The sequence below is a fragment of the Diplodia corticola genome, assembly GCF_001883845.1.
Source record: "Diplodia corticola strain CBS 112549 chromosome Unknown scaffold116, whole genome shotgun sequence".
NCBI classification, from domain to species: Eukaryota; Fungi; Ascomycota; class Dothideomycetes; order Botryosphaeriales; family Botryosphaeriaceae; genus Diplodia; species Diplodia corticola.
Window position 1 is genome coordinate 1 of NW_017971595.1, and position 12,068 is coordinate 12,068.

At 57.8% G+C, this 12,068-nt stretch overlaps 6 protein-coding genes across 6 annotated transcripts; 4 read left to right on the top strand and 2 right to left on the bottom strand.

Annotated features, from left to right (window-relative positions):
- Positions 1–20: 20 nt before the first annotated feature.
- BKCO1_1160001 (uncharacterized protein) lies at positions 21–1,250 on the top strand (the record flags this gene model as incomplete). Its single annotated transcript, XM_020270533.1, has 1 exon — positions 21–1,250. The coding sequence occupies one exon, from the start codon at positions 21–23 to the stop codon at positions 1,248–1,250; it is 1,230 nt and encodes a 409-aa protein (XP_020124992.1).
- A 615-nt stretch (positions 1,251–1,865) lies between these two features.
- Positions 1,866–2,686, top strand: BKCO1_1160002 (nicotinamide n-methyltransferase protein; the record flags this gene model as incomplete). Its single annotated transcript, XM_020270535.1, has 3 exons — positions 1,866–2,095; positions 2,163–2,603; positions 2,659–2,686. The coding sequence occupies 3 exons, from the start codon at positions 1,866–1,868 to the stop codon at positions 2,684–2,686; spliced, it is 699 nt and encodes a 232-aa protein (XP_020124991.1).
- Positions 2,687–3,475: 789 nt separating this feature from the next.
- On the top strand, positions 3,476–6,142 carry BKCO1_1160003 (lpxtg-domain-containing protein cell wall anchor domain; the record flags this gene model as incomplete). Its single annotated transcript, XM_020270536.1, has 2 exons — positions 3,476–5,274; positions 5,350–6,142. The coding sequence occupies 2 exons, from the start codon at positions 3,476–3,478 to the stop codon at positions 6,140–6,142; spliced, it is 2,592 nt and encodes an 863-aa protein (XP_020124990.1).
- A 429-nt stretch (positions 6,143–6,571) lies between these two features.
- Positions 6,572–7,311, bottom strand: BKCO1_1160004 (voltage-gated hydrogen channel 1; the record flags this gene model as incomplete). The annotated part of the gene is made up of 3 exons (XM_020270537.1): positions 6,572–6,830; positions 6,895–7,042; positions 7,098–7,311. The coding sequence occupies 3 exons, from the start codon at positions 7,309–7,311 to the stop codon at positions 6,572–6,574; spliced, it is 621 nt and encodes a 206-aa protein (XP_020124989.1).
- Positions 7,312–7,783: 472 nt separating this feature from the next.
- On the top strand, positions 7,784–8,798 carry BKCO1_1160005 (rnp domain protein; the record flags this gene model as incomplete). Its single annotated transcript, XM_020270538.1, has 4 exons — positions 7,784–7,924; positions 8,057–8,313; positions 8,533–8,620; positions 8,670–8,798. 4 exons carry the CDS (start codon positions 7,784–7,786, stop codon positions 8,796–8,798), a joined length of 615 nt encoding a protein of 204 aa, XP_020124988.1.
- A 2,271-nt stretch (positions 8,799–11,069) lies between these two features.
- On the bottom strand, positions 11,070–12,034 carry BKCO1_1160006 (snare domain protein; the record flags this gene model as incomplete). The annotated part of the gene is made up of 2 exons (XM_020270539.1): positions 11,070–11,600; positions 11,738–12,034. 2 exons carry the CDS (start codon positions 12,032–12,034, stop codon positions 11,070–11,072), a joined length of 828 nt encoding a protein of 275 aa, XP_020124987.1.
- Positions 12,035–12,068: the final 34 nt, after the last annotated feature.

The following is a 12,068-nucleotide window of genomic DNA, read 5'->3' on the forward strand; positions in this document are numbered from 1 at the left end:
GTACAGGTTCCGTGACAGCGATGACGACGACGAAGAAGAAGGAGGAGGAGGAGGAGGAGGAGGAGGAGGAGGAGGGCAGCGATGGCAGTGTCAGCGGCGTCTGGAGCATCTGGAGCATCAGCAGGAGCGTCGCGGAGCTGTTGGACGGCGGCAGTAGTCTGGTGGCCGAGGTGAGCGCCAGCAGGACGACGGCGGCGGCGGTGGACAGGAGGGCGGAGGAGGTTGCAGAAGCAGGGCGGCGGCAGCGGCGGCGTCTGCTGCTTCTACCACCACCATTACCCGCACCGCCATCGAGAACGGCCGTGCCAGACACCAGGCAACAACAACAACAACGACATCAACGACAACGACACCAATCCGCGCTCCAACACTCACCACCAGCTCCCTCCTCCCTCCCCCGCCCCCGCCCCCGCACACCCCCAGACTCCCTCCTCTCCCCCACCGGCACGATCCGCATCCTCACCCGCTCCGGCGCCTGGCGCAAACACCCGCACCCGCACCACCGCGGCGGCGGCGGCAAACACGGCGCCCTCTTCGCGGCCGCCTCGCGCCTCCGCCCCTACATTAAAAGCGAGCCCGACCTCTCGCGGACGTCGTCCGGCCCGCCCGTCCGCGCCATCGCGCGCATGTGGGCGGCGAGGAGCGGGCCGCTGGCGGGGCCGAGTCCGTTGGCGTTGAGGGTGCTGCAGTGGGTTGTGGAGAATGGGGAGGGAGGAGATCGGCTGGGTGATGATCGGGGTGTTGGAGGGGGAGGAGGAGGGGGAGGAGGAGGGGGAGGAGGAGGACGAGGTGGTAGGCGAGATGGTGGGGGAGTCGAGAGGACGTGGGAAGGGGAGTATATCGATGACTTGCCGCTGGTGAAGGCGGGGGATGGGTTCGCGGGGGTGACGGTGAGGGAGCAGTGCAGGCTGATGGCGGTGAAGGGGCAGATGTTTGGGGGGTGGGGGGAGAGGGTTTGGGCGGAGACGAGGCAGTGGGCCGGGGGAGGGGCCGGGGAGGAGGAGACGGAGACGAGGAGTTTGTGGAGTGGTGGGGAGGTTTCTGATGAGGAAGGGGGGTTGGGGCGGATGAGGAGGAGTAATGGGTCGGGACAGGGTGTGTTTCTGAAGGGGTATGAGGATCCGGAGATGGAGGGCAAGGTTGAGGCGTATCGGAAGCATGTGGAGGCGCTGAGGGTGGAAAGAGAGCGTGGTGAGGGTTATGCTGGCCAGGACTGTGGTAGTGTGGATAATGTGACAAGGGAGGATTGAGGCACAAGTAGTCTTCGGGCGAGGTGCCTGCTTTTGGTGAAAGCATGAACGAAGATGCGGTCACTAGAGGTACGAAGAGGACCAGCATATTGAGTTATAGGTGAAGATGAGCAAAGATGGTGATGTTGCCCTGGTTTCGACATGATTGATGCAAATAGTGAGAGATATAGCTGATGGACTTTGTTGTTGTGAAAGAGTGGCCCTGACATGGTATAGGAACAGGGTTCGCTCGCTCACCCCTGTGACCGCCCTTTGGATGATTGGCGAAGCGGCCCGATCCGACAGGGGGTGCTATCGCTATTGCTATCGCCATCTATGAAATACTCCATCGACCGGCGGCGATAGCATTGCCGATGCGAAAGCGCCAATATGATCACCGTCGTTCGCCTCACACTGTCACCTTCGCTACGTTCCGGTAAAGACAGCACTCCGCTTCCCGAGTAGAGATGAAACAGCCCCTTGTCCCGTCTGGCGGTGGAGTATTTGGTGCGCTGTCGGAAGTAGTGGTGATAAAAAAAAAAGGCAGTAGCGCCGAATGATACAATCGTTATTTAAAGGGTCTTTGGCGGGGCGGCGTCACCCTAACCGACCTCACACTCCCGCACGTCCCACACCATGGCCTACGACGACAGCTTCCTCGCCAGCTTCTCCGAGGACTTTGTGGAGCTGCCGCAATACAAGGCTGCGAGCACCTCGACCATCGACTTTGACGGCCTGCTCAGCCGCCCACTCAAGCTGCACGAGGATCTAAAGGGAGGATGCGGCGGCCAGCTGTGGCCCGCCGGCATGGTGCTGTCGCGCTACCTGCTGCGCCAGCACAAGCACGACCTCAAGGGCTGCTCAATGTTTGTACGCCTCAGGCTTCCGTTCCGCCACACCTCCGCCTGCTGACCGCGTCGTGTCTGCCCGCAGAGTTGAGCTCGGCGCCGGTGGCGGGCTCGTCGGCCTGGCCGTCGCCCTCGGCTGCGACATCTCGGCCAGCGAGAAGCAGCCGCTGTACATCACCGACCAGGAGCCCATGTTCGCCCTCATGCAGCAGAACACGGCCCTCAACCACCTCTCCGCCCGCGTCAAGCCGCTCATCTACGACTGGGGCACCGCGCCGCCCGCCGACATACCCGCGCCGCCCGACGTGATATTGGCTGCCGACTGCGTATACTTCGAGCCTGCCTTCCCGCTGCTGCAGAAGACTCTGGAGGACCTGATTGGCCCCAATACCGTTTGCTACTTCTGCTTCAAGAAGAGGAGAAGGGCGGATTTGCACTTTGTCAAGGCGATAAAGAAGACGTTTGACGTGCAGCCCGTCGCGGATGACCCGGACAAGGACGCTTACGGGAGGGAGAACATCTTCTTGTAAGTATTGCTGGCGTGGTATCCTTGGACCCGGTGTATACTGACAGCAACACAGGTTCAAGATTACGCAGCGCAAGAACTGAACAAACGAACTAACGATCCATAAACATCTTCAATGGCCTTGGCCGCAATGTTTTCTTCCCATTTTGTAAAGAAAAAAGAAATTCAAAGAGATAGGAAGATCAAACCTGGAAGCAAGACAACAATATGACGAACAATAGAGATGGCAAGCGAAGGCTAGAGATCCTCACCAGTGAAATTGCCTCAAGTCCCCAGAAGATTGATGTTTGAGTTGGCTTTGGACACTGAAAGACTAGCTCACGAACAAGGACTGGTCAAGCCCCGGACCATGCCGGCCCCCTCGCTTCTTTGGGAACTTCACAGACCTTGACCGATTTTACGGGAGGATACCTCATGGGCGCACGTCGATGATGGATCGTTGAAGACATGGCTTTGAGATTCACCAGCGTTTCGATCACGGTAGGTTCGTGGGGTGTAGTCGAGGAACCACCGACTGCTTAGCAACACGGTTAGACACGGTTGGGCAGATTCTTCTGTGTCGAAGTCAGAGAGTGAGTGTGTGTATGTGAGTGAGAGGAAGGGAGTCAGAGAGCTGTGGCTTAGCCTGCTCTGTGGCTAAAGGTCGACTGCGGTGCATTCGCGACTTGGACGCCCTCTTCTACCAGCCTTTGGCTCTCGCGTCCAACACTTCCCCTTCTGCCTTAACTCTTCTTTCTGCGCATGGTCCTCGAGCTCAAAGTCCACGGATCTTGCGCTCTTCTCACCATCCACCAAAGGTCACACATATCGCTCCGCCCTCCCAGCATTGTCCTCCCACGCCTACACGCGACCATAGCTACTACGCGGCAGCCATGCCCGACACACCCGCCACCCGCACACTGCGGTCCGCGCGCAACAGCGACGTAAATACCATGGAGTCGAGCAATTCGCCCGCACCGCGCGCCTTGCGCTCCTCGACGCGCAACAGCGACAACAGCACTCCATCCACCCCCGAAGCGCTCAGCGGCTCCGCTTCTACGCCAGCGACCGCGACCCGTGACATCCGCTCATCAAGCCGCAAGAAAGAGGTTGGCGGAGCCGCCGCTCGTGAGGCGGAGCAGCTCAACACGCCAGCTACCAGTGATATCAACGCCGTCCCGGTCAGCTCCAAGACTGGCCGCCAATCGCCGACTAGCAGTACCAATATGACCCCCGCCGCTTCTTCTAGCCGGCGCACGTCGAGTCGCCTGTCTGTTGTGCAATCTGCGGCGGCAGAGCCTGACACACCCACCACTGATGACAATGCAGGCAAGACCAGCAAGGCTACGCCGACTAACACTATCGCTAAGCCATCACCACCGCTGCGTATCTCGAGCCGCATTGCCGGTTTTCCCCCGGATACCAACTCCCCACTCACTCCCGTTGTCAAAGGCTCGGAAAAGAAGGACAAGATTGCCACGCCGTCCACTGACACCCAGACCACGCCCGTCAGACTTGACAGCCACCTGCGCAACTCGAATCGCATCGCCAGTCTAGCTACGGAGACCAGCAACAAATCCGCCGCGTATGTCACCGAGAAATCCACACCTGCTGCGAGCAGCGCGGGTGAGAAGAAGGGCAAAGTCGATACGCCATCCAGCGATACCCCAGTCACGCCTATTGGCTCCAGCAGAAGCAACCTGCGTGCTTCGAGCCGCATCAAGGAGCTCACTTCCTCCACGGCTGCAGCGGCGTCTAGCAAAAAGAGTGTCGAAACACCTACCGCGGCCAAGTCAACACCGAGCATGACTGCCCCAGGGAAGAAGACAGGTGAGAGCAGCAGTTCCAAGAACGCATCCAACAACAGCAAGAAACCCATCCACACAGCGGTAACGACGACGACGAAGACGCCGGCGGAGGCCAGCATCAACAAGAAAAGCGACAACACTAACCAGAAACCCGCAGCAGCACCGAGCAGATCGTCCGACCGCCTCGCCTCTTCCCTCAGCTCCACCTCCACCTCCTCCCCCTTCCTCCTCCACCCGACCACCACCACCACCTCCGCCCCCGGCGTCAACACCACCACCACCACTCGCCCCCGATCAACCCCCACCCCCCACGCACCCCCCTCCTGGCCCGCCCCGGCCTTCCGCCACAACGACCTCCACAAATGGCTCATCGTCGGCGACCAAGCAGATGACTTTGCCGCTGCTGCCGCTGCTGCCGCTAATGCCGCCGCCGCCGGAAGATCAGCGGGAGTGGGAGGAGTGGCGTCGTTGAATCCGGTCCCGCGCAGTGAGACGTTCTTGCACGCGTTCGGGCGGACGCAGGTGAGGAGGGCGGCGAGGAGCCTGAGGAGGATGTGTGAGGCGGCGGTGGAGAGGAGGGGGAGGTGGGCGGGGGAGTTGGGGGGGTTGGAGGGGGGGTTGGAGTTGGGGGGTTTGGATCGAGGGGAGGTGGAGGTGGGAGAGGCTGGTGGGGAAGGTGCGGAGGGAGAGTCTGGTGGGGAGGCGGATGGGGATGGGGATGTGGTGATGGCTGGTACTGATGCTGGTGATGACGGCCCGGATGCGGCGGCTGGAGAGGGAGGCGTTGATGGAAGTGTCGCTGCGCATTCTGGGGCGGCGGGAGATGGTGGCGGCAGCAGCATCATCGTGGGTGGTGCGCGCGATATCAGGGCTTCGATTCATGGGTAAGGCTTCTTTTCTCTCTCCCTCCCTTTCTCCTCCCCTCCCCACCATGTTATACGGGCTAAAACCTTGATCAGCGTCACATACAGTTTCAAACACTCCTCCCAGCTCAAGGCTGCCCGCACCGCCTACTTCGCCGCCAGAGCCGTTCCCGGCACCACGAACGAACAAGCGCACGCCGCCGCCGCGGAGGCTGCCGGCGCGGCCCTGGCGCGAACCGCTGTCGGCGTCAAGGTGCGTGCCGAGGGTAGAACGGACGTAATCAGACTGGGTCCGTCTTCTTCTTCTTCGCAGTCGGTGTCGGGTATTACAGCGTCCGGTCCTGCGGCCGCAGAGAGTCCTTCGTCAGCCACTGATGTCGGACGCGATAACGGCAACGCGGTGCGCCTCAACGACGGCAGCAACAACAACGACACGAGCCTACCCGCCCATGGCAGTGGAGCAGCAGACGACCCGGCGTCTCCGCCGCCCCCGCTCCCGTCGTCGCTCGCGGGGATGAAGCGACAGCACCGGATGCGGCCGATCGCGCGCATGACCGTGCAGCAGCTGCGCAACGAGATTATGCGGAAGTGCGCGTTGAGGGAGCGGCTGCTCGCGGATGGGGATAGGCTGCGGGCGTTGTGTGTGGAGGGGAGGAGGACCAGGGATGAGAGGATGGATGGAGAGGAGGCCGGGGAGGGGGGTGTGGAGGAGAGGCTGGGAGAGGATGGAAATGGTCCTGAGGAGGTGGAGATGAGCGGCGATGGGGCAGTCAGGGAGGAGGGCAGCGTGGATAGGGAGTTGTTGGCGTTGGCGGATGGTGTGGTTGATGGGGAGGGTGAGGGCCGTGGTCAAGATGGTGGCGATGAGGATAGGATGGATGTTGACTAAAGGGTTGAGGTCATGGCTTGATCGTGTCGGGCCTGTTGCTGGCAATAATGGGGGATGGATGGTCTTGGCTAAGCATGGTTCGGCTCGGATCTCGAGGGCTCTGACACTGGATACCGCGGAGGGAGTCTACTGTATTGTTACATGCACATCCTGTAGTGCTTCTAGAGAAGACCAAAAAAGATTAGGCAAACTGTGTGTAGATCAGGCTTCGAAAAGGAATGTTTCACCTCTTATGTTTGAGTCTGCAACTTTCCAACTTTTGCATTATGCAGCCTCGTGGTACATGTTCAAACAATTTAGTATGAACATAAATAATCCGTAATCGTCGTCCACTAGTGTATATGGATTACTTGAACGCTTAATCATATAAACCACAGGAGGCGATTTCACCGATTCGCGTTGCCAACGCCTATCACCATGTAAACGGTGCTAATCCACTCTGAGCTTTCTCACTTCCTCCCTCAAATTAGCATTCTCCTCTTGAAGTGACTCGATCTGTTCTTGCAGGCGTTCCATTTGGTCCTTTGCACCAGCCGTGAGCTCTTCGATGATCTTGAAGACACGCCACAGACGAAGGACAATGACGAGAGTCGCGACTTCCTCAAGCGGGCCGCGAAGGAGCAGGTCGACGGCAAACGAGGCAATAATGACAACAGCATCGAGGCAGTGGAACTTGGACTTGAAATAACTGTGACGGAAACCAAGCATAAGCCACTGCAATTGCTAGAGAACAAACGTGGGTGACAACGTACGCAAGGCCGAAGGCCCAGACGGCAGCGAGCAATTCAGCCATGAAGAGGCACGAGAAGACCAGACTAACGATGCCAAGAGCGTCCAGAGCATCATTCCAGCCCGTGTTCGATTTGTGACTTTCGCATACGAACAGTTGGATGACAAAGTCTGGTACGAGTGAGTCGTTTAATTACGTAACCTGTCCAACGGAAACGAGGCCTACCGATGAAGATACACGTCACATCGGCAGCTACCAGCGCCAAGACAGCATAGTGTCCAACTTTGGAAGTCAAGAAGCGCTGAGTCTGGCGGCGGCTCTTATCGATGGAAGAGTCGGTCGACGGCGAAATCAAACCCTGCAGATTCTCGTGGGTAAACGAAGTAAAGGTCCGCCTGCTTCCAAGGAGCGGCTGGGTTTGGCCTTCCTCGTCGTCCATGGCAGTGAAGGGTTATATCGGCGTGGCAAAGGGGACGAAGGGATGGCTGGCACTAGAGATATGCGATGGTTCAATGGGCACGGTATTGTTGGGCCAGGAGAGAAGTAGAGAGTGAGGAGAGAGAGAGTGATGATAAAGAGCGGTGGCCCGGGTTGGTGTTGAGCCGGACCAGGTGTTCGCAAGCGCTAACACGGCTAGCGCCCAGACGAGCGGGTCGGGCCCGGCAGGCCCAAGCTTTCGACGCGACTTGCAATTGCACCCCAGACGCCGCGCCCGTCCCCAGAGCTGCCTGCCTATCTCAAACTCTCTCTCCTTCCGCGCTCTCGTCCACTCTCGCACCCGCCTACCCCCCACGTCCGCTTCCGCCCGGACGCGCCTTCTTGCCCGCTCGCCTGACGTAAGTTTGCCTTCTGCCCCCACTCGCCGCTGCACTCCACCAGCCTCAACGTCTTGCGCCTGCTCGCCGCTAATCATGACGCCAGATCAGGTCGCCGCCTACCTCACGAAACAAGCCGCCCTCAAGCAAACCTCACCAATCATGGCCGATAACGAACCCATCCGCGAGGAGGAGCCTCGCCCGGACATCATCCAGGATGACGATAACAACGACGAGGTTAGATCTTCCCGTTTGCGCGCCACCGCGCCGCCTGCCCCTGCCTTTTGGTTCCGCTCCTCGCAGCCGCCGGCTCTTGCGCATGCGCCAATGTGCTCGCTTGTTACACTGCCTCGCTGACTCCGTTTACAGGAGGAGATCACCGCCATGAAGAAGCGCGTTCAGGAAATGGAGGCCGAGGCGGCCAAGCTTCGCGAGATGCAGGCTTCCCTCGACTCCCAGACCGAGACTCTCCGTGAGAACAAGGAGGACATTGACGCGCGTAGTGTCTTCGTCGGCAATGTGGATTACGGTGCCTCGCCTGAGGAGATTCAGGCCCACTTCCAGAGCTGCGGCTCCATCAACCGCGTCACCATCCTTCTCGACAAGTTCACCGGACATCCGAAGGGGTCAGTCATACCAAGAGTTGGATTTTCTTGAATTGCATATACCGTGTTGGGCATTGGCCGTAGATGCTGGGTGCGGTTGTCTTGCGCAATGCCACAAGCATGCTAGTTCTTCCGGCTCACGACAGCTCTCCCCCACTGTTGACCCTTTCATCCTCAAGACACCTTCGCTACCTGGCAAGAGCTGCGCAGCAAGAAATGGACGCTGACGGGCGTATGCAGGTACGCGTATGTCGAGTTCACTGAACCCAGTCTCGTTGGTCAGGCCCTCGTCCTCAACGAGAGCGTCTTCCGCGGCCGTAACATCAAGGCAAGTCGCCATCATCACCGGTTTATTGAATTAGCCTAACTCGATCCAGGTCGTCCCCAAGCGCACCAACCTTCCTGGCATGGCGCGCGGTCGTGGTCGCGGCGGCGGCGCTCCTCGTGGCCGTGGCGGCTGGGGTGGACGTGGCGGCTACGGCCCTCCTCCTCCCCGTGGCGGGTAAGTGAACAACATCCCTCATTCCTCCCAGCAAAGGCGTTGTTATATACTAATAAAGTCATCGTCGCCACTAGTTACCGAGGCGGTTACCGTGGTCGTGGGAGAGGGTACTCACCCTACTGAGTTGTTTCTTGCAGAAGCCGTTTCCAGCGTCCATGCGGGCCGGCTTTCTTTGGTTACTTTAAACGATCAGCTTCTCCGAGATGCATCCCAGGGAGGGTGCATAAATCGGCTCACTCGAACGACGCGCGGACGACACGCACATTCGGTACATGGGTAGCAAACACGGATCACACTAGGATTGGGATGGGTTGCATAAAATCGAAGAAGAAACATCAGAGGACCGATCATTTTGGTCTTCATTACGGTACCAAAAGTCTTGGGGACATATAGTCTGCTTGAGCTTCTTGAGTTTGATTGAAGATCAAGAAGGTGCGAGGCTGTTCGTCTGCGCGTTCAATCTTGCAGTGAAAGAGAAAGAAACTATGCAGGAGGTGGTCTGACTTCGGGTGTTCTTGGTCCCTGTTCGAAGAGTTGGCATGTGGCTGCTTCTGTCGGAGCTTCTACTCCCTCTTCATTTCCCTTTTTTTTTCTCTTTCCTTCGTGTTTCTTTGTTCTGTTTTTGTCTTCCGTTTTTCCTTTCTTTCCTCGCTTTGGGGATCTTAATACCCCCTGTCGTTTCCCTCGAAACAAGAAAAAAGAAGGCACTATCCCACATCATCATCTTACATCCACCCGCCACGAAGAAAAGAGAAGAAAATGCTGTCGAGCGAGAAAGATGGGCTCTCAAAAAGGTGCAAAAAGAAAAGAACGTTTTAACACAGAAAGGTTTAGCTTGGCTGAAGAAGGGAGAAACATTTGAAAAAACAGGTAAGCTGGAAGAGAGTACTTCATCTAGACTATACTATCTAATCCCCCCTGCCCTGGAAGAGGATATATCGAGAGGTAAGTTCGTCCGTCCGTCCGTTTGTCGCTAGAAGACAGATGAAGGACATATATACAGCATGAGCGAGGAAGTCTCGGATCCTCGTCATCCGGATCTCTCGTTATCTTTTCACCGCCTGCCCTTTGCCGGATAAATACTTGGGAGGCCCCTCACGTACTTCTATCCTGGTTGGGGGGATCGTGAGCCACTGATGCTTAGTGGGCTGGTTGGGAGGTTTTTCTTCTTATTCCTTTTCTTTTTTTTAACTAACAAGCTTGGCGCCGCCGCCCGTTCATGGCCTTGGCATCGTAATATCTTGAATCGTGCATGGGACCCTTCTGGTCTTCTTTGGCGTACGCGCCGGCTGGAAGAAAGAGAAGGAGGAGGAAATGCTCTGTGCTACGTATTATTACCGGATGAGGCAGGCAGGCAGGCAGGCGATGTGATTATGTTGGTTTGGCTGACCGTTTGTAGTAGCCTGAAGTTCCTGTGTGTTGTGTTGTGTGTATGTGTGTATGTGTGTGTGCGTGTTTGTGTGTGTGTGTGTGTGTGTGTATGTATTTTGCGCTTTGCCAGAGCCGGAATGAGAAGAGAAGCGCATGTTGTGTTAGGGTCAAGCGGGCGACGTCCTTCAGGGAAGGCGGGACGGAGAGAGTTGGAGGAGGGGCGCGTCAGTGGCTACTACGATCGCCATGAGGGATATATGGTTATCATCGTCGGGAGGATTGGGCGTTCGGTGGATTTTAGAGGTAAACGCTTCGCAAGAGACTATGTAAGCGAGCAAGACCCGGCTCTAGACAATCTGACGATTGTTGGACTCTGTTCTAGGTAGTCTGTAGGGACCAAAAAAAAATCGAATCATCCTTTCACGATTTTTTTTGGACGTAGCACAGACGATGCAGGAAGGATATGTATAACGCGCATGCATGATCTCCACGCACGCACGCGCGTGCATTGCATTCTTCACTCGGGGATGTCTCTGGTTCCTGTAGTACAAGGAAAGAAGAGGGCTGAACAATGAGGAATTTGGACGAAACGCCGTGTGTGGGGCAAAGTGTTTATCGCACAGAAAAAAAGATTCAAGACGATCTCCTCTTCGAACGCCGGGTATACATGACCAAAAACGTAAGGTAGGTAGCGGTTGCTACTGCCGGGGGAAAAAGGAAAGGACGATGGGAGATACACGTAAGAACAAAAGCTCTCGAAGTAGACTGCCTCCTGCTCCCAGACGATGCTACATGGAACTTTGTTACAGCACGACGTTAAGGAAAGAGGTGGCGAGAGAGAGGGAGATGCAAGACAATGCTGAGAGATAGATGGAAAAAGAGAGATGGAGAAAGGCTCTTCATTCTAACCCAAGACGACGGCCAAGATGACGATTGTCAGCACGACGGCGAGGATGAGCAGCAGGCAGCAGGCCTTGTTGCGGGCGGCCTTTTGGTGGCGGCTGGCGGTGGTGAGCTCGACGTGGGCGCCGCGCGTGTCGGTGCGCACGCCCTCGACGTTCTCGCTGATGATGTCGAGCTGCTCGCCCTGCTCGTGCACCATGTGGGCGACGTCGCGGAAGAGCTCGTTCAGCTCGCCGACGGACTGCTCGATGTTGCGGATCTCGGACTCGCGCTCGATGATGAGCGACTCCTGGAAGTCGACCTCGTCCTGCGACGCCAGGCGCAGCTGCTCCTGCTCCTGCAGCTGCTGCTGTTGCTGGTGCGACGGCGCCGCGCCGGGGCTGGTGAGGCCGCTGCCGTCGTCGAGGGCGGCGCGCGCCGCGGCGGCGGAGCTGCGCTCTTTTTCGATGGCGCGGCGCTGGAGGACTTGGAATTCGGTGAGGGTGGCTTTGAATTCCCGATTTAGCTTGCCTTGGGTGAACTTTTGGGATGGCTGGTGCAGAGACATGTCAGTATCTCTAATCTATGCAAAACATATTGTGTCGGAGAACTCAGAAGAGACTTGGCGGCATCGATGCCTCCATTCGGTGCTGCGGAGAGGGAGAGGGAGCACGCCGCTTGCATACGTACCCCGAGATCGTGCCATTGTTGGACCTTCTTCAGACCCTCGCCGACTTCTTTGAACCCGGAACTCGTCTCTTCAATCAGGTCGCGGACGCGCTCGCGGACGCGTTCCGTCTCGCGCTTGGTGCCCAGCAGTGCGATCTGGTTGGAAAGGCGGGTGACGTTCGAGGTCAGGCTGAACAGCTGGTCGGAGAGCTGGGTGGTGAAGCGCTTGAACTCTGGGTCGTCGGCGTACTCGGGATCATCCTGCCGCCGCCAGGTGGTTGGCTGGGACTCCAGCCGGGAGGTATCGTCGAAAGACATGGTCGGGCGGACGTGGAACGAGAAGGACGTTGGT